Source organism: Microtus oregoni, unplaced genomic scaffold, assembly GCF_018167655.1.
Source record: "Microtus oregoni isolate MIOR12 unplaced genomic scaffold, Mior012 000074F_001, whole genome shotgun sequence".
Taxonomy (NCBI): Eukaryota; Metazoa; Chordata; class Mammalia; order Rodentia; family Cricetidae; genus Microtus; species Microtus oregoni.
Window position 1 is genome coordinate 1,301,283 of NW_024543988.1, and position 22,420 is coordinate 1,323,702.

At 36.2% G+C, this 22,420-nt stretch overlaps 1 protein-coding gene across 1 annotated transcript; it reads left to right on the plus strand.

Annotated features, from left to right (window-relative positions):
• Positions 1 to 4,154: 4,154 nt before the first annotated feature.
• LOC121441213 (claudin-34-like) lies at positions 4,155 to 4,787 on the plus strand. The gene has a single exon (XM_041642368.1). It carries the CDS (start codon positions 4,155 to 4,157, stop codon positions 4,785 to 4,787), a length of 633 nt encoding a protein of 210 aa, XP_041498302.1.
• Positions 4,788 to 22,420: the final 17,633 nt, after the last annotated feature.

The following is a 22,420-nucleotide window of genomic DNA, read 5'->3' on the forward strand; positions in this document are numbered from 1 at the left end:
GTTCACCTGGTCCTGGTTTAATTTTGGTATATGGTATTATCTAAAAAAGTGTCCATTTCCTTTACATTTTCCAGTTTTGTGGCATACAGGCTTTTGTAGTAAGATCTAACGATTCTCTGAATTTCCTCTGTGACTGTGGTTATGTCCCCCTTTTCATTTCTGATCCTATTAATTTGCATATTCTCTCTCTGCCGTTTGATTAGTTTGGATAGGGGTTTATCAATCTTGTTGATTTTCTCCAGGAACCAGCTTTTTATTTCATTGATTCTTTGGATTGTTTTCTGTGTTTCCATTTTGTTGATTTCCACCCTCAGTTTGATTATTTCCAGTCTTCTACTCCTCCTAGATGAGTCTGCTTCTTTTTTTTCTAGAGCTTTCAGGTGGCTATTAAATCTCCAATGTGTGCTTTTTCTGTTTTCTTTAAGTGGGCACTTAGTGCTATGAACTTTCCTCTCAGGACTGCTTTCATAGTGTCCCATAAGATTGAGTAGGTTGTTTCTTTATTTTCATTGAATTCGAGGAAGACTTTAATTTCTTTCTTTATTTCTTCCTTGATCCAGGTGTGGTTCAGTAGTTGACTGTTCAGTTTCCATGAATTTGTAGGCTTTCTGGGGGTAGCATTGTTGTTGAATTCTAACTTTAATCCATGGTGATCTGTTAAGACACAGGAGGTTACGAATATTTTTTTGTAACTGTCGAAGTTTGCTTTGTTACCCAGTATGTGGTCAATTTTCGAGAAGGTTCCATGAGCTGCAGAGAAGAACGTATATTCTTTCCTATTTGGGTGGAATGTTCTATAGATGTCTGTTAGGTCCATTTGATTCATTACCTCCATTAATTCTCTTATTTCTCTGTTAGGTTTCTGTCTGATTGACCTGTCGATTGGTGAGAAAGGAGTGTTGAAGTCTCCTACTATTAGTGTGTGAGCTTTGATGGCAGCCTTGAGTTTTAGTAATGTTTCTTTTACGTACGTGGGTGCTTTTATATTAGGGGTATAGATATTCAGGATTGAGACTTCATCCTGATGAATTGTTCCTGTTACGAGTATAAAATATCCCTCTCCATCTCTTCTGATTGATTTGAGTTTGAAGTCAACTTTGTTAGAAATTAGTATGGCCACACCTGCTTGTTTCTTAGGTCCATTTGCTTGATAAACCTTTTCCCAACCCTTTACTCTGAGTAGGTGCCTGTCTTTGTGGTTAAGGTATGTTTCTTGCAAACAGCAGAATGTTGGATCCTGTTTTCGTATCCAGTCTCTTAGCCTGTGCCTATTTATAGGTAAGTTGAGCCCATTGACATTAAGTGATAATAATGACCAGTGGTTGTTAATTCCGGTCACTTTTCTTAGTAGTAGAGTTTGTGTGTTTCCTTTCTTTGAGTTTTGCTGGTGAAGGGTCTCTAGATGTTTGAGTTATTGTGGTTATTGTTGGACTCCTTGGTTTGTGATTTTCCTTCTATTACTTTCTGTAAGGCTGGATTTGTGGCTAACTATTGTTTAAATATGTTTTTATCCTGGAAAATTTTGTTTTCTCCATTTATAGTGAATGAAAGCTTGGCTGGGTATAGTAGTCTGGGCTTGCATCCATGGTCTCTTAGTTTCTGCAGTACATCTATCCAGGACCTTCTAGCTTTCATTGTTTCCATGGAGAAATCAGGTGTAAGTCGGATAGTTTTACCTTATTAGTAACTTGGCCTTTTTCTTTTGCAGCTCTTAATATTCTTTCTTTATTCTGTATGTTTTGTGTTTTGATTATTATATGGCGAGTAGATGTTTTTTTTTTGGTCCTGTCTATTCGGTGTTCTGTATGCTTCTTGAACTTTCGAAGGAATATCCTTCTTTAGGTTGGGAAAGTTTTCTTCTATAATTTTATTAAATATATTTTCTGGACCGTTGAGCTGTACTTCTTCTCCTTCTTCTATCCCAATTATTCTTTGGTTTGGTCTTTTTATTGTGTCCCAGATTTTCTGAATGTTTTGTGCTGAAAATTTGTTGGCTTTGCTGTTTTCTTTGATCAGTGTGTTTATTTTCTCTATGGTATCTTCAGTGTCTGAAATTCTTTCTTTTATCTATTGTAATCTGTAGATAGTACTTGTCTCTGTATTTCATGTTCGTTTACCCAGATTTTCCATCTCCATTCTTCCCTCAGTTTGTGTTTTCTTCATTACTTCCATTTCATTCTTCATGTCTTGAACTACTTCCCTTACCTGTTTGATTGCTTTTTCTTGTTTCTCTTGGTTTTCTTGGGTATCTTTAAGTGCTTTATTCATTTCCTCTACCTTTTTGTTTGTGATCTCTAATTGTTTATGACAGTTTTTCACCTCCTATTTAAGGTCTTCCATTATTTTCATATAATTCACTTTTGAGTCGATTTCTTCTAATTCTTCTAGAGTAGGGTGTACAATTCTTCTCATTTCGGGATCTCTGGATTCTGGTGATGTCATGTTGCCTTTCAGGTTGTTGGAGGAATTCTTGCCTTGGCACCTTCCCATCTCTTCCTTCAAATGGAGCCAGCAGAAGCCTGGCATCTTGGTCAAGTCTTTGCTGTGACTGACTGTCTGGTTGTAACTCTTCAGTGTAGAAGCAGGAACCGTCCAGTCCAGATGGAACTTCTCAGCACTGAAACATAGACGCCTGGTAGTCCAATGACCTGCGGACAAAAGGGAGAACTTGGGGGGCAGGGCGGGGACTAGTTGAACACAGGACGCCCTGCCGCAAAAGCTGAACGTGCGAGCATGCTCCCTTTGGGGTGGGGTCCTTGAGGCCTGCCCGGTATTCAGGCACTCACCTCTCTGGGTGGGTAGCTTTAGTGTAGGAGCAGAAAATTGTTCCTGAGCAAAGACCTAGCAGATAACGCAGGCTTGTGGGGGGTGGGGGGTCGGGTGTAAGAAAGACAGCTCTGCAGAAGGAGCTGGGGGAGGGGGTTTGTGGTCTCTTCCGGGTCAATCCGCCCCTGGAAAGCACACACTCACCCATCCAGATGGAACTCCTCAGTACCTAAACAGGACCCCAGCTCTTGTTTCTTTACCTAACTTGAGTCTTTTGATTGTGAAGTAGACATCACTGCTTCTTAAAGTTATTATTAAAAGGTGTTATTAGTTGCTGTCATTTTTATAGTTTTGATATTTGTGTTCTTAGTTGCAGATTATGTTACAGTTACTATAACTTCATTTTCTTTCTACAGTAAATTTTCTATACTTCATCCTGCCTTAGATTTAGAAAGTTCTAAAATACACACTAGCCACTGTATTACACAAGGTCAATTCATTTTTGAGGATAAAACCAACGACAATGTGAATGTATATATACATAAGTTTCACATATATAAATATATATGTATATATATTATACATGACATTTCCCATGCATGATGCACATGACACCATTGATTTTAAGTCAATCTCGGTATTAATCCAGATATAGGAACTCAATGATTGATCAGTAAAACCATGGTTCATCAATACAATGAGAAACTTGTCATTATAAAGTTGACAAACTTCTCACACTTGATGAACCTGACATTAGTTAGATTGTGTGGTGGCTACTGCCTCTAATGCCAGCAGTTGAAAAGGAGAGGAAGCAGGATTGCTTCTAACTGAAGGCCAGAATGGGGATATAGTTCTAGGCCAGCCTGGGATACAGAGACATACAGTGTCACACAAATAAATAGTTAAATGGTTTGAGTAAAAATAAAAAAAATAAATTAAATTAAAAAAATCTTTAATCTATAATTGCACTTCTATTTTTAAGGTTGGCATATAATGCCATGATAAGGATATTTCATAAATTATCCAAATGTTGTGCTTGAAGTAACTTTATATTTTTGGTGTGAAATTTCATATTATCATGATTATCTGGAAGACCAAATATGTGGAACCAAAATTCATTGTGATTCTGTAAACAGTGGAAAAAGAAAATCTTAATAGTGTGTGGATTATCAATGTGCTACTAAATGTTCCCACTGAGCAATTCTTTTTGAGTTTGATCAGAACACACTCCCTGCAGGAGATTTCCTGGTCAAAAGTCCATCTACTCAACATAACCTTTCTCCCCTGGTACCGCCCCCACAGGGGTTAATCTCCCAGTCCTGAAGAATCCATCCTCATGATGTCCTGTGTTTCTTTGCAGTTTCCTGGTGTTCAGTGTCACTGTTGTGATGGCCAGCAGGCCTGCCAGCCAGCAGCTAGGAGGCTTTGCTCTGGCCACCCTAGCATGGATCCTGTGCGGTGTCTCCATGGGCCTCCCTCAGTGGAGAGTGTGGTGTTTTCAGGAGCCCATGGATTCCAAGCCCAGAATGACTTTAGTGGGGATGTGGAAAGTCTGCATTCACCACCAGGAAGGCAATTCCAACATCTCCAAAGTGTGTTACAAATATACCTACCAGGACAGCTTCATCCCTTTGGATATTCGAGTAGCTCAACACCTGCTACTGATCTCCAGCTTTCTCGGCATGATTGCCACAGTCACTGTCATTGTGGCTCTTTGGAAATTGTACTCAGGGAGACTCCGGAAGAAAGACACCTACAATCCATTCATCCTGCCAGGGATTCTGAACGTCATTGCTAGCAGTTTTGTCTTTCTGTCCACCTTGTTCAACTATTTATCCATCATTCGCAACGTTGGGATTGACTTCCCCCCATCTTTCCACACTCCTTCTTTCCCAGATACCCAGAAGGTTGGCACTGCACTGGCAATGGCAACCCTTTCTGCCTTTCTATTTCTAGTGGGTGGCATAATTTCTCTTTCTTTTACTCTTCCGCGGCATTCTGGAAAATATTCTGTCATTTAAATATAAACTTCCAACTTACATATGCTTGAAAATCCAAAATTACAAGAAGTAATCATCAGTATTTTTCGAATACCTCCCTAAAATTTCCAGGTTTGAACCATGCCCAATGAAGAGAAGTGGGCTTCCAGTTACATTCCTTGTCTTAGTTGCTTCAGTTTTTCATCAAGAGGTTTATGGATTTTCATTAAATAAATTCTTGCCCACGTAGTCTTATGAGTTCTGTATTTGAATTGCTCTTGCTGACAGTAAATTATCAAGAAACATAGTAGATATGGAAATGAGTATAAGAATACAATGACCCCTTACAATATTCTCTACATTCATAAGTATTAAAGAAGAATGATTTCCCACGTTGTACAAATTGCAGCTATCCACCAGATGTTATTTCCCAAAGTATGTTACAGATTGCTATAAGGAATCTCCCCAATGTGTTTGTCAAAATACCTGTGAAGATTTTCCCATATTTCCTTGCTTCCTCTTTTACTCCTTTTGATTTTTCTTTTACAACAGTTTTAAATTTGAGGAATCTCATCCCAACTTTTATTCTCCTTGTACCCCATCTTTATTACATAGAAAACATTTTAATACTATCCTATCCTTAATTAGCTTAACAAGTATTCCCTGTTACAGTTCCTTACAGGTTTTTATGTCTTTACTTATGAGACATTTACTAGGGAAATGTAAAAGAAAATATTCACCAGAGAAAGTATCAACTAAAGCAATAAAATAATTCTAACTAGGTATAACTTGGATGGAATGGACTAACTTGAGGAACTCCCTAAAGAAAACACCGATCTAAATTCTTGAAAGAAGTGTCATTTTTGCCTGAAAGTTTGGGATCTAGTTTATAGTTGCAAGGGTGTCATGTGCCAGGATATTGAGATTGCTAATTACCTTGTAATCATAGATAGAAACCCAAATGCTGCATTTGATTGGCTTTCTCCTTTTCATGCAGTCCATGGCCCAAGCTCATGGAATGATGCTACCCACCTTTAGGACAGGTCTTCCCACATCAATCTACCTATTTAAAATAACCCCATGCAGGATTTCCCAGAGGTTAATGAAATAAGATAATATCTCACAAGTGTGTCCAAAAACATTATATGTTACTCTAGATTCTGTGAAATTAACAATGAGTATACACTATAACACCCTATTAATGTCAATATGATAGTGAATAAACCACCCTGACTTAAATGACATGCCCCTAGAAATTCAAAGGAGATGTGGTCTAACAATGGGAACAGTTGCACAGTAAATTGAGAATTAAGGATATACAATGGTTATCAAAAATGATAACTGAAAATTTTATACTCTCCCCTTCCTTTTTTAGAACAAAAGGCCAAAAAATATTCCTAGTAAGGGGACTGCTTTGGGAAAAGAAAAATAGAATTTTATGAACCATTATTTCAAAATATGCACTTGGAGACCTACATGCTTATTATGCCATCTGAAAAGAGAAATGATTCTTGATAGCCAACATCACATCCAGAATACCTAAAATGAAATTCTTAATCTACTGTAGGTATCAGACACCTCAAACAAGTGGTACATTCATTAATGTCTCAGGAAGGGTTTCTACTGTAGAAATAAAATGCTATGGCCAAAGCAATTTAGGGCATGGGAAAGGGTTTAATTTTTCTTTTAGGCACAAGAAAATAAGGGCATAAACCTAGAGGCAGCAGCTGATGCTGATGCAGGGTGCATGTCTTTTGAGAACATCCTCTGTGACTGGACTCTGCATATTTATTTGGTTGTGGTTTTCTGTAGTGGTCTCTGTCTAGTGCAGAAACAAATTTCCTCCATGAGAGATGAAATCTACAGTTACCTGTTGGTAAAGGACAAATGTTATAGATTATTGTTAGGGATTATGCTGGTTTAATAAATTAGTGACCATGGATTCTCTTCCAATAACCATAATTTCAATAGCACTATTTATGTTTCCAATACTAAGCATGACATCCATCTGTTGAGGTCTTTAGTATAATTAGAGAGCCATTGATTACTGTCAAGGTATGTATGCCATTTGTGCTGGTCATTAATGTGGCTAATAAATATCATAGCTGGGTAGGACTATTGCTTGGCTCTCTGTTGTGAAATTGCATGTTAGCTTCTGGTACCATGAAAGCTAGACCTCAGGGGTGGGGTGTTAAGGTCAGTTTCAGATCAGGGTCCTCTGGGTCCTGTTTCTGAAGTGCATTGTTATTTAAATAATGGGAGCTTACCTTACACCTCTAAGGGTGGATAACCAAATGCAGTAGCCATAGTTATAAGTTTGAAGAGTCTTTTATATCCCTGGCCAACAATTCAAAAGAGGGCTTCTCATGCATGATATTAAAGTGTTGGAAGAGGGAGGCCGCTTGTTGGTATTTGGCCACCCAGCTAGCTTAGACCCAAAGTAATCACACAAAAACAGTATTAATTAAATTACAGCTTGGCCCATTAGCTCTAGCTTTCTTTCTTTTTTTTTTTTTTTACTAACAATTACATATTAATTTAACCCATTTTTATTAATCAGTGTATTGCCATGTGGCAATGGCTTACTGGCAAAGTTTCAACATGTCTGGCTCTGGTGGTGGCTCCATGGCTTCCCTCTGACTCTACCCATTTTTCTCCCAGCATTTAGTCCATTATTACCTGCCTAGCTTTGTTCTGCCCCACCCTGTTCTGCTACAGGCTCAAAGCAGTTCTTTATTCATTAATGGTAATCACAGCATACAGAGGGAAATCCCACATCGCCTCCCCTTTTCTGTTTAAATAAGAAGGAAATCTTTAACTTTAACATAGTAAAATTACATATAACAAACAGTTATCGACCAAGAATTATAGTTACAATATTTATATCTATTTTATCTTTTGTCATAGCTAAGGAAACTAAAACTTCAACTATAAATTATTTAACTTCATCAAAAACTCCAGGGGGATACAATATTTCCTAAGTAAATAGAAAGCACATGTAAGCAACTTTTAAAACTCTAAAATTGACAGAGACATCTCGCTACCTGGACAGTCACCCAAAGTATTTGTACCATTGGGGCATCCATCTTTATCCTACAGACCCATAGCATCTAGGAGACATTTTTTGAAGCAGGAAATTTTAAATACAGTTCCACCTATTTTGGCAGTTTGTTAGTCACATTTTGTATATCTTGTAGAATGTCTCACAAACTCTTTTATGAATCAGGAACCCCAAAAATTTGTCTCACCTTTAGGCAAGTTTAGCACTCATTTTTCTGTGGGTCCTGCATGTTCAGTTTACATAGCATACCATCAATAAGTCCAGGCAAGAGTATTTTTTTGCCCAAATGTTTAACCAAGGAGCCACTTTAAGGCCTATAATTCTCTTGAAGTAGCTTGGTGCTCTAGGAGCAGATGTGTTTCTCTGTCATGAAAAGTGTTAAGTTCTTAAATATTTTAAATGCCATATTTTTAAGGTCTCTGAAAGATTTGAATATACCTATCTAACTGAAATATATTTCTATACATCTAGAAAATTTAAATAACATGACTACAAGATTGACTATAATAGATAATTATCTATTAACTTATACTTTTAATTATACATTACATTTTTAAATGAACTACACAATCACAATACTTTAATCAAGAACAGAAATATACATATAGCAAGACTGACCTTAAATTGCATTAATAAACCAAGATCCATACCAATGCAAATTATTTATATCTATATCATAGTCCCTTTAAATGCAAACAAACATTTATAGATACTATTTGGGAATATGGGTGTAGTTTTTTCCATACTGCCTTCTGAGGATTGTTGTAGATAGTAAGTTTTGGGAGTGTCTACAGTGATCTTCAGGGGGTCTTGTTCCATCAAACCACACAAGTCTGGAAGCAATCCACAGGTTCTCATCTTCCATGAAAACAAAAGAAGAACCTCTTTTTCAAAGCAACATATCCTTAGACCCAAAGTCATGATACCTTTATAATATATATGCTGGTTTATCTTATTAGCCCATACAATGACATGTCTCTCTGTCCTTAGATTATTTACAGTACAAGAATTAAAGAAAACATATTAATATACCTAATCTAGACTCTGTGAATTTTTTATTTTTATGTGACTTATTTTTACTGTATTAATTTTTAAAAGCTTAATATTAATTTTATTATTTTTACTCTTTTATGTCTGTCTGTATTTTGTATCTTTAAAGACTTTACCTTTTTTAAGCCATTAACTGTCTTTTATGACGTTTTATATTCTTTTGTTTCAAGCCTATGTACATTTATCTGAAACTGACTCATTTAGAGGTGTTCTTTTAAATCTGGATTTGTCTTCATTATTTTTCTGTAGTTTTTTACTGTCCAGGAGTGCTAAGCACTTTTTAAAACTGGATTATGTATATTATTTTGTTCTCTTTGCATTTTTGAATGTTTAAGGAATTAACTGCAGAAAAACATTTGTTTCTGGGGGCTGCTAAACTAAACCAACATATATATTTTAAGGGTATCTTGATTACAAAATTTGAGTCTAAGGATATGTTACTTTGGAAAAGAGATTCTCCTTTTGTTACCAGAGATGATAGGAACCTGTGGATTTTTTCCAGACTAATGTGGTTTGATGGAACAAGATCCCCCAAAACATCTCCAAGTACCCTAAAAATACTTCACCTAACAATCAGCAGGAAGCAGTTTTAAGAGAACAATGTCCAAATTCCCAAAATAATTGTTTATAAATGTCTATTTTCATTTAAAAAGGGATAAGATACAGAGATGAATACTTTACATTGATACAGATCTTGGTGTATTGATACAGATTTAAGGCCAATTTTGTTACAATGTGTATATGCATTTTTGCTCTTGTTTAAAGAGTTGTGTTTGTGCAGCTCATTGAAAAAATGTAATGTATAATTAAAAATTACAGATTAATAGATAGTCCTATATAATAATTAAACTTGTAGTCATGTTAGGTTTTCTAAATGTACAGAGACATATTTCAGAGAGAAGGCTTGGAAATAAATGAATAGTCTCTGTTTTCAATTTTCAGGTTGTATCTCCTGGTTTGAAATTTCTGGTTTTAATATGAGCCCTAATGCTGCCTCCCAGTACTTTAACATCCATGAGGTCGCTCAGTAAATCTGATAAGTTACATCTTTATCTGATTCTCAACTAGTTTAATGGATCATTCTTTTCAGGCTTTTAGAAAGTCTCAATCCTTGGGGTCTATGATATATGTTGCTTCATACTTTTGGCTAGGTATGATATTATTTCCATATTCCTGTAGGGAGGAGATGGATGTGATCTAGATTTATTATGTTTTAAGAAGTCTAATGATCTTCATGTCTAAGATCAGATCTATTGTGAATAATGTCCTTTTAAATAATAATACATAGAGGCTGAACGTGACCTAGACTTTTAAAAATCTACTTTGTTTCTCATGAAGGCAATGAATAAAAATATCCATTTTGTTGAGGATTCATAGAAGTTTTGCTAGAATTTGTTTACTAGTTTAGATAGTTCTTTTAATTTTCTATGAAAACTTTGTGGTCAAAACCAAGTGAAAATATTTTATGCCTGGGTTCTTAGACATAGACTGAGTTACTAGTCTCATAAAGTATGGTGTAGCAGGTTGAATTAGTGTTTCCCGTATGTATAAATATTTTAATATTTAGTCTATAGTTGTTTGTACTGTTTGAGTAGGTAAAGGATGCATTGCCTTGCTGAAAAGGGATGTCATTGGAAATGAGCTTTATCTTACTAAGAAAGATGTCATTTTTAATTCTCTCTTTCTTTCTCTGATCTGCTCTCTGCTCCCCTTTTTGCATTTACAGTTCAGGATATGTCTCTTTTCAGGTTATTACTCTAATTACTATGCATGCTGGTATGCTGCCACTTACACATCAGGGTGGACTCTAATCAGGCTAGAACTTAAAACCCAAATAAAGATTTTCTTCTTTAAGTTTCTCTTAACATGAACTTTATCAAAGCAATAAAAAGTGGTTAAGGCAGATGACCCATTTTCTTAGTGCAATGAATATAGGAGGCCAGTTCATGGGTGAGTTTCCTTTAGGGGGCCTTTGACACTTCAGTGGCCTTTTCAGTCATAGTATGGTAAGCTTCTCTCTAACCACTGAAGGTGGCCACAAAACCTAAAAAGCTGTCACAAGAAAATATTAATAAAGTATATTTAATAGTGTTTACCTAAATCAGTGCTTGTCTACTTTGCATTAACTGTCAAACTGTCACAGCCTGATCACTGAAAAAAGTCTCGATTGAGCAAATGTCTTTATCAGGTTTGTTTTTGATCATGTCTGTGAGGGACATTCTTGAATGTTAATTGATATAAGAGTAATATTTTATTAATATTAATATGAATTGATGTTCTAGCCCACTGTGGGTAACATCTTACAAAGCAGGTTGTTCTGGGCTGTATTAGAAAACTAGCTAAGGATGAGATAGTTAGTAAGCCAGAAAGGGACAAAACAAGCAAAGTTTTTCTATGGCTCTTTCTTTGAGTTCCTGCCCTAATGTCCCTCAGAGATGGACTAGGACCTGAAAGTTTAAGTGAAATAAATTCTTTTATTACTAAGCTTTTGGTAAGAGTGTTTTATTACAGCAAAACAAAGGAAGCTGGTAGCAAGAGTGAGAATATTTCTGTGATGGACCTAGCAATATTGGTGTTTATGAGTTCGATCTATTTTCTTGGAGGATTGAAGGCGTAAGTCACAAACAATGCCACACCAATTCGGGGTTATGATTATTAGGGTGGTATTTATTTAAAGGGGAAAAAACTTACAGATCACTGTCCCAGGCAACAGCCCTCTTCGCAACCAGGAAAGGAGTCTAGTCGCAGGCGGAGCAGGAAGTGAAGAGAGAGAGAAGAGGGAAGTGGCCGCTTTTTTAAAGGGAGAGAAACCACGCCCCAGTGGGCTGGTACCTCAGCGGTGATAGGCTGGAGGAGTGGGAGGACCTCCCGCAACACCTCCCCCTTTTGTTTAAATAAGAGAGTTCTAAACCTACTATGAAATTATATACAATAAGTACAAATATCCTATTCTAACTAGCTTAGGTCTTGTATAATAAATAACTTGGCCAAGTCATGAGAGAAAGTAACTACATTTATATAGTCTTCAACCCCATCGAAGATCTGAGAAGGGAAATAATGTTACCTGGGTAATTAGGAAGTTCAGTAAAACAACTTCCAAAACATGCAACAAATTACAGAGACAACTAGCTACCTGGGCAATCACCCAAAGTCACATTAGCAGCGTTGAAGCAACCAACTTTGGCTAAGGCCTAACATAACTGACATACCATTTTCTAAGGCAAGCAACTTTTCAAAACTATCTTACCCTGTCTTGGCAGGATATGACAGTCCTGTTTTATCCATTGATGCATGCTCTGTATCTTTGTCAGTTGTTGAGGTATGGGCATTTCTTTGCCCAAACGCCAGTTCTGCCAAAAAGAAAGGCTCCAGGTGGAGTGTCTTTGGTGCTCAACATTCTCTCGGAAATAGAGTGGTGTTGCCAGGAGCAATTGTGTCTCACTACCACAAAACTCTGAGTTAGATTAAAGGCCATTTTCTACAGCTCTTTGAAGAAGTTGAAGATTATCTATCTATACTGAGTATAATCTCTATATATCTAAAGAACCTGATTAGTCTATTATAAATGACAAACTTAGATGACTATTAGTCTATATAATTCTCAATATCTATCTAACTTAAAGACTAAGACAATAAACTACTGTGAAACAAATGAGGACAATGACCTCCAAATATAAACAATGTACAAATAAACATTGCAGTAGGTTAATATATATCAATACACAATCATTATATAAGTATCTTAATCAGAGGTAGAAATGTACACTGCAATATGGTAAATATATACAATATATATATATATATATATATCAATACAATATATGTCAATACATAAAAAAATGTTTTAAACAGAGGTAGAAACATGCATGCATACAATAGTCAATATAATTTAACTTTGTATCAATATACAAGAATCTATAGCAATGTATTTGTCTAAAAACAGTAACTCACAATTACAAATCTATTATCCCATCATCCCTCTTTTTTTTCTTTCAAAATGATCCCTGAGCGTATAAAATTCCTCCCCCAACCCTCAATCGTATTCTAATTATAATCGACCCCTAAACGACGTCCCTCCACGTTGGGCGCCAAAATGAAGGCGTAAGTCACAAACAATGCCACACCAATTCGGGGTTATGATTATTAGGGTGGTATTTATTTAAAGGGGAAAAAACTTACAGATCACTGTCCCAGGCAACAGCCCTCTTCGCAACCAGGAAAGGAGTCTAGTCGCAGGCGGAGCAGGAAGTGAAGAAAGAGAGAAGAGGGAAGTGGCCGCTTTTTTAAAGGGAGAGAAACCACGCCCCAGTGGGCTGGTACCTCAGCGGTGATAGGCTGGAGGAGTGGGAGGACCTCCCGCAACAGAGGATTATAGATAATTTGGAATATTTGAGCTAAAAAGCAGTTGAATACTCAGGACTCAGTAAGTTTTTGTTCTAACATGGAAGGTAAGAATGCTAAGTTAATGCTTATATGCATATCACTCACTCAGTCCACTATCCTACCTGGCAATGACACCATATGGAGTCTGCCCCAGAACTCCAGGTGTGTCACCAAGACATATTCCCCTGACTGCCTATCAGAGACCACAATCCACCATTACAAGCTATTTTCTTGATTACATTCCATAACTTGATGGCAAGACTGTAATTGCTGAAGATAATATATACTGGAGTCCTAGAACATGGAGAAATAAAGTGTGTAATCATCAGGAAGTGTCATCCTTATTACAGAGATTTTATTTGCTAGAGCATGATATCCGTGCTACTAGAGTAAAATGGTAAGCATCAATTTTACACAGTTATAAATCCTGTAAGCTACTATAACAATTTGCCCAACAAGATATATCCAATGGTGTGATAGTTGCATGAGTGTTATGGGAGTAACCAATCACTTCTGACCAGATCTAAGGCCTAGTCCTTGAGATGAAACCCATTCCTGGTGCTGTTAATGGAGCCAAGATCCTCTATTTAAACAAATCCCAGGCAGACCCTAGGGGGAGGGAGTTAATGATATTATTTTGCTATATTGACATTCTTTTAAAATTACTCCTAATTACATGTTATACCCACAGAGCCATGCATTTTTAACCCTCTTCAGAGAATATTCTTGCAGTTGCTGGAAAATAACATGAGATTTTTGAATGGTAAATGTGCAGAAAATAAGAAACCGTGAAATGTTCATACCTAAATAAGATGTATAACTCTCTCTCTCTCTCTCTCTCTCTCTCTCTCTCTCTCTCTCTCTCTCTCTCTCTCACACACACACACACACACACACACACACACACACACACACACTCACGCAAACACAATCTCTTTCTCTCTCTTTCTTTACCTCTCTCTCTTTTGCACACACACACACACACACACACACACACACACACACACACACCAATGTTCAGGGACTGTAGCAGAAGGGGAGATGGAAAAATTTCAAGAGTGGTGGATTATGTATATTATTTTATATTTTTTTTTACTTTTATTTCCTTAATCTATCTCTGTCTATACTCTTTTATACTACTTTTAGTGTCCCTTTAAAGACTTTATTTTATTTTTTAAAACCATTTACTTCTTTTTACAACAGCCTATATTATTTTTCTTCTCCCTCACAAGCCCACATACATTTTTAAACACACTGTGACACATTCAAAGATTTTTTTTTTGTCTGAATCTGTCTTTATTGTGTATCTGTAATCATTTTCTGACCATGAAAACCTTTTATTAATGATAGACAGGCATGGCTAAAACCAACTCTTCCGCTCTGACTATTGGCTCCACCCCATCCAACATGGCAGAGGTATGTTCGTGACCTCTGCCAGCCATGCCCACCGCCCCAAGTCCAGGGACACAGCAGGTCTATGTTGCCATTAAGCAACTAGAATCACACTGCTCACAAATCACATTTAAGTATAGGACCTCTAAAATTATCTAGAGTTGTTCATGCTGCCATCACAAACCAGGAAGAAATCTTTTAAAGAAGCTATGTAGTTTTGCTGCTAATTCTGTTGTGGGACAATGATCTTGTACCCTGTAAAGATTTATCAGTTGTATTTTAATAAAATGCTAAATGGCTAGTAGCCAGGCAGGAAGTATAGGTGGGGCAATGAAAATAGGAGAATTCTGGGAAGAGGAAAGGTTCAGTCTATAGTCGTCACCCAGCCACAGAGGAAGCAAGATGAGAATGCCTCACTGATGAAGGTACCAAGCCATGTGGCTAGCAGAGGCAAGAATTATGGTTTAATGTAATATGTAAGAATTAGTTAATAAGAAAGCCTGAGATACTAGGCCAACCAGTTTACACTTAATGTTGGCCTCTGTGTTTTTCTTTGGGACTCAACAGCTGTGGGACAAGGCGGCATAGAAATTTCAGTCAACTTAATTCTGAGTCAGGAAGTCTTCTCTTAAAGGAATTGCGCCTTTGCTCACTGTCAGCAAACAGAGCCTATCTGAAAAAAAAATGCAGCTACTAAGAAACTGTGCTTAGCTCCCATTTATTTTGGTCTAGAAGTTGTCTTTTTTAAAGCTGTTTTAGGTCTTATGTGATTCCACATCTAGACAGTGGGTACCATTACTAAACAGAGACTGTGCTTGCATTTAAGACCTACAAAAAATGGTTCTAAGTATCACCACATGCAAGCAAATGCTGTACAAACATTTGATATCCTTTATACTAAGTTTGAATGATAGAAACTAATGAACAAAACCACCTCACTCATCCAGGAAGACAACTAAATTATTAGCCTGTGACAGTGTGCTGTATGTCTCATTTCCTGATCTGCTTTCCATAGATGCAGCCTTCAATATTTTCATTTAGAGCTATGACTCAGTTTCAAATGTTGGGGTAAATGATAGTCATGCTAACATCTATTGAAGACCACACACAAGTTAGAGTTTTGAGATAGCATGATCTCATTTGCATGAGCTGAATGCATTTCAAATTGTACTACTTTTATACACCTGTAGGTTACATGTGTTTCAGCAATGCATTAAATGATAATGATGGAGATCAGCTTTAAACTAAATATAAGATCTTCAGAGGATGTTTCATAAGCCCAGGATCTCAGGATATTCTCACTCATTTTAAATATGTTTTTTTTTATTTGTGGAGAGCTGAGAATGTGTTTCAAATAGTGAATCATATCATTTCCCATAAACTTAGACTCATGGTGGCCTTCATAGACATATGAAGTCTATCCTCTTGAGTGTTGGTATTAGAGATATTTTCCAATAGTCATAGCTTTAGTGTATTTTAAAAGGCTATCTAAGACTGACATACAAATTTTATCAAAGCAAAAGAAAAATAGACACTATTTCGTGTGGTTTTCATCACAGTTTTTCCCATACACTTTCCTTGCTAACCATCAAGGTACTAATGGGTGTCAGCAGGAAGGAAGAGATCACTCAAAAACAATAACTTTTGACTATTTTACATGACAACTCTCCTTTTCAAAGTGCATGAAAAAAATGACAGAAATGCTGAGTTATTCCTCATTTTCTGTATCAGTGATTTTCAACCAGAGAATTCAAGACAACATGGGCCCTTAGAGAACATGTGATGTGATGATTAATGTTAGATGTCAGTTTGATCAAATTTATAATCACCTTAAAGATGGATCTTTGATCGGATGTGTAGGGAATTATCTTATTATATCAATTGAAATGGTAAGACCTATTGTCTTAGTTAGCCTTTTATTTGCTATATTAAAGTTTCATGAACAAAAGCAGGTTAGGGAGGAAAGATCTTATATTTTAGATTTGTATACAGTTCATCATCCAGGGAAATCGGCTGGTAGTCAAGCAGGTCAGAAACTCAGAGACAGGAAATGATACTGAGACAATGGAGAAATGCTGATTACTATTTGCTCCTTGTAGCTGCTTAGCATAGTGTTTTTTTCAGGATAGGCATCCTAAAAAATGTCTGTAACTACAATAGTGTGGGTCCTCTTATATCAAAAATTAATAAAAATGCAACATTGACTTAAACATAGACAAATTCTATGGAGGATTTTTCTCAACTGAAGTTCCCTCTAACTTATGTCAAGTTGACATAAAACTATCCATCACAGCCATACAATATGGATGGCATCATTTTATAGGGAGGGAATACTGAACAATATATAATGGAGAGAGCAATATAGGACGTAAAATGCATATATTCATTGCTCCCTTCTTTTTCATGATTCTCAAAAAACTGTGATATGTGGTTAATAGTAGAAATGGTTTTTACTACACTATTGAGAAAATGTTATAAACATCTTTGGGATGGGAGCTGAATAAACTCTTGAGCATAGTGCAATGCACAAGATGGTGTCTGTAAGCAAGGAGTGTTTACCCCAAATATTGATAGTGCTGAAATTGAGAAGTTTGCTGTAGATGTGCACCATGTAGTACAATAATAATCTGTCACTTGTTTTTCATATGTGTGCACTAATAAAAATCAAGCACATAATCTTCTACACCAGGTACTGCCTGTGGCTGCCATACCAGGTAGCGTAAGTGACAAATATGACTGTCTTGAAATCTATGCTTAAATTCCTGTTCTTAAATCTCAAAGTCTCTTTAAAAAATTATTAACATAGTCTCCTGATTCATAGGCTTGCCTCAAATTAGCTGTATAGCTAAAGATGATTTTGAATTTCTCCTCTTCCATCCTCCATTTCCTAAGTGTTAGGCTTCTGTGTATTTGCTATCACACGCTAGATTTTGAAGTGGTACTGGAAAATGTATTCCAGACATTCATGCATTTCATTCATGATAAGGAAGCACTCTTTCAACATGGCTAAATACTTTCCTTCTTAAACTTTTTCGATAAAGTTCAGGGTAACGTATTGAAGATTTTCATTGATACTGTTGTTAGATCTCTGACATTGCTCAGTGGTGTTGACATCACGCTGTTATGTGATTGCCTCAACAATGTTTTTATATCTTTTTATTGTGAATGGTCTCATTTACCACTCACTTTGTACTACTTTTGGAGGCCTAATTTTTTAAAAAGATTTTTTGTGCTTTTAACCTAGGTTTCTTCTCTCTCTATACTTACTATTCATAGGTTTTATCTTCTCAGAGTGTTTCAGATTTCCTGGGTGTTTCATATTTGAACATGTAATAAAAACATTTTTTGCTCACATTCTCTGTTATGACAGACTACTAAAATTAACAGAGTAAAAGTTTCTTCTAGACTCTTGTGGAAGAAAAATCCTCATCAAAATTTATGTAGTCAAGACACAATTTTATAACTGGACAAAATTTTATGTTTCCAATGAATGTTTAAATAAACATACTTGCTGTAAGCTTTCAAGTAGTTCATGGTTTAAACAAAATAATTATTTTAAAACATGGCAAGTGTTGTGGAAGTCCCATAATTATGCTTTTCTAAGATTCAGTTTCCAGAGTTAACATTTTAAAGTACATTATCTAAAATCTAAACAATGAAGAAGTGTAGAGAGATCTATGCATGTCCAGCCATGACTGGGACCTCAGAGAGAGTAGACTTGAGCCAGGACCTCTGTGGAACCAGGCATTGGCCTGGTACATCAAAGGGTATAGGTAGGAGCCAGAAACCTTTGTGGTTCTGGGTCTGAGCATGAGTCTGAAACCTCTATTTGCCTTGGATTCATGGGCACTAAGATGAATTAACAGAATCAATAACAACCCCAAACACACCTATTAGAGGAAAAGATGAGTAGAAAAGATAAGAACACATGCAATACCACAAACAGGAGCATGACACTGGGAAAACCAGAAGACCCTACAACAGCGAGACTTGAAAAACCAAATATTAATGAATCAGATGAAAATGACCTAAAAATAACTTCAGGATAATGTTTGAAACTCTTAAAGAGGAAATGAGAAATACTATCAAAGAAATAGAAGAAAAGGGAAACAAAAAATTAGAAGACATCAGCAAATCCCTTAAAGAAAACCAAAAAAAAAAAAAAAAAAAAAAGCAATCACACATACGAGAGAAACTATTCAAGGTTTGAAAACTGAAAGAACGACAATAAATAAAACACAAGCTGAGGGATTTATAGAAACAGAAATCATGAGAAAATGATCAGAAACCACAAACACAAGCATAAACAGCAGAATACAAGAGATGAAAGAGAGAATTTTAGGCATGGAAGATACAATAGAGGAAATAGACTCATCAAAGAAAACATTAAAGCTAACAAAACCTTAATCCAAAATATCCAGGAAATATGGAGCACCATAAAAAGGCCAAACCTAAAAATAGTAGGTATAGAAGGTAGAGAAGAAAGAGAAGTTCAACTCAAAAGCACAGAAAATATATTTAACAAAATCATAGAAGAAAACTTGCCCAACCTAAAGAAAGACATGCCTATGAAGATACAAGATGCTTGCAGAATACCAAATAGACTTGATCAAAGAAAGAAAGTCTCCTTGCCACATACTAATCAATACAGTAAACATACAGAGTAAAGAAAGAATATTAAGAGCTGCAAAGGAAAAAGGCCAAGTAATATATGAAGGCAGACCTATCAAAATTATACCTAAATTTTCACTGGAGAAAATGAAAGCTAAAAAGTCATGGTCAAGTGTTATGCATACATTAAGAGAACATGGATGCCCCCCAGACTACTAAACCCAGCAAAACTTTCAATCACTATAGAAGGACAAAACAAAATATTCCAAAACAAAACTAGATTTACCCAATACCTAGCCACAAACCCAGATCTACACAAAATACTAGAAGGAAAACTCCAACCCAAGGATGTTGGCTACATCAACATATACACAGACAATAGAGGGTCTCATAGCACCAAATCCCAAAGAAGGGGAAAACACAAAAATAACATCACCAACAATAAAATTAAATTAATAGGAGATAGGAATCACTGGTCATTTATATCTCTTAATAAAAATGGACTGGACTCAACTCACCTTTATAAAGGCACAGGATAACAGATTGGATATGAAAACAAAACCCATCCTTCTTCTGCATACAAGAAACACATATCAACCTCAAAGAGAGATATCATCCTCTCATAGTAAGTTAATGGTTGGGAAAAATATTCCAATCAAATGGACCAAAGAAACAAGCGGGTTTAGCTATCCTAATATCTAGCAAAATAGATTTTAAACAAAAATCAATCAAAAGAGACAAAAAAGACATTTCATATTAGTCACTGGAAAAATCCATCAAGAGGAAATCTCAATACTGATCATCTATGCCCCCAAAATAAAAGGGTACCCTCATATGTAAAAGAAACAGTTCTAAAGCTTAAAACATACATTAAACCCTAACACACTAATAAGGGGATACTTCAACACTCCATTCTCACCACTGAACAATCCAGTCGAACAAAAAAATGAACAGAGAAATAAGGGAACTAACAGATGTTATGACTCAATTGGACTTAACAGACATCTATAGAATATTCCATCCAAACAGAAAAGAATATACCTTCTTCTCAGCGTCTCATGGAACCTTCTCAAAAACTGGCCACATACTCAGTAACAAAACAATACTCAACAAATACAAAAAAATGGAATAATCCCATGTATCTTATTACATCACCATGGTTGAAAACTAGAAGTCAACAGCAATACTAATTCTAGAAAGCCCACAGACACATGGAAATTAATAATGCTCACCTGAATAATCAATGGGTCAAGGAAGAAATAGAGAAATTAAAGACTTCCTAAAATTCAATGAAAAAGACCACACAAAATAGCCCAAATTTATGAAACACAATTAAGGGAGTGTTAAGAGGAAAGTTCGTAGTACTACAAGCCTACATAAAGAAGCTGGAAAAATCCCACAAAAGTGAATTAACAGAACATTTGAAAACTTTAGAAAAAATAAGCAAACTCACCCAAGAGAACTAGACAGCAGGAAGTAATGAAATTGAGAGCTGAAATCAACGAAAGAGAAACAAAGAAAATAATATAAAGAATCAATGCGACAAAGAGTTGTTTCTTCCAGAAAACCAACAAAATAGACAATCCTTTATCTAAACTAACTAAAAGGCAGAGAGACAATATCCAAATTAGAAAATCAGAAATGAAAAGGGGTCCATAACAACAGACATAGAGGAAATACAGAAAATTATCTTGCAGACAGAAGTGACATAAGGAACATATCTATACAGAATGAAGGCAATATAAAGCAAGCCAACAGCCAACTTCAAACTAAATGGAGAGAAACTTAAAGTGATCCCACTGAAATCAGAAACAAGACAAGGTTTTCCACTCTCTCCATACCTATTTAATATAGTTCTTGAGATCTCAGCTAGAGCAACAAGATTCAAAAAGGAGATGAAGGGGATACAAATCAGGAAAGAAGAAGTCAAACTCTCACTATTTGCTGATGACATGATAGTGTACATATGTGACCCCAAAAATTCTACTGAGGAACTTCTAGAACTCAAAAATACTTTCAATAATGAAGCAGAATACAAGATTAAATAAAAAAAAATCAGTAGCCCTCCTGTAGTCAGATGATAAAAGGACTGAGAAAGAAATCAGAGAAACATCACCATTCACAATAGCCAAAAATCACATAAAATATCTCGGAGTTACTCTAACCAAACAAGTGGAAGTCTTGTATGACAATAACTTTAAATCTTTGAAGAAAGAAATTGAAGAAGACACCAGTAAGAGGAAAGATCTCCCATGCTCTCTGGTAGGTAGAATTACCATAGTAAAAATGGCAATCTTACCAACAGCAATCTACAGATTCAATGCTATGCCTATCAATATTTCAGAAAATTCTTCACCAACCTTGAAAGAACTGTACTCAACCTCATATGGAAAAGCAGAAAACCCAATAAAAGAACTGGAGGCATCATATTCCCATGCCTTCTGGTCACAGTCACATAAAAAGACATGGAAAAAAAGAATTTTTGGCCTTTTCCATGCTTGTCCTAACTCTTTCTGGAATGATTATATATTTTGTTTCTGAAGCATTCCTTCATTCACCATTAAATCTTCTTTGGAATTGCAATGTAGACTAAAGATTTTCAGTTCTATAGGTATTTACTTGGACACAAGCACCATGCTGGGATGGCTGAGACATCCAATGTCAGGGACTAAACAATTACTAGATTCTTGGCCTTCTGTTAGGAGTCATTGTTGAATGACTAATACCACAGCATGGAAGTCTCTCATGTATACACATATGTACACACACATGTATACGCATATATAGTAAAAAGTTGAAGGAGCTGCTGGCCACTTCTTGCCACCCAACTCCCGGCTGCCTGGCTAGCTTATGCCCCAAAAAACAACACACAAACTGTATTCATATAAATACTGCTTGGCCCATTTCTATTAATGTGTGTAGCACTCCAAAGTAAGCTTACCAGGAAGATTCTAGCCTACGTCTATCCTGGGTCGGAGCTTCATTGCATCTGCCCCAGAGAGGAGAGCTATCGAGTCTGAGCTCACTTCCTCTTCCTCCCAGCATTCTGTTTTGTTTACTCTGCCTACCTAATTTTCTGTCCTATCAGGGCCAAGGCAGTTTCTTTATTTAACCAATGACCTTCCTCCATTATTTCCCCTTTTTCTGTTTAAACAAAAAGGAAGGAAGGCGTTAACTT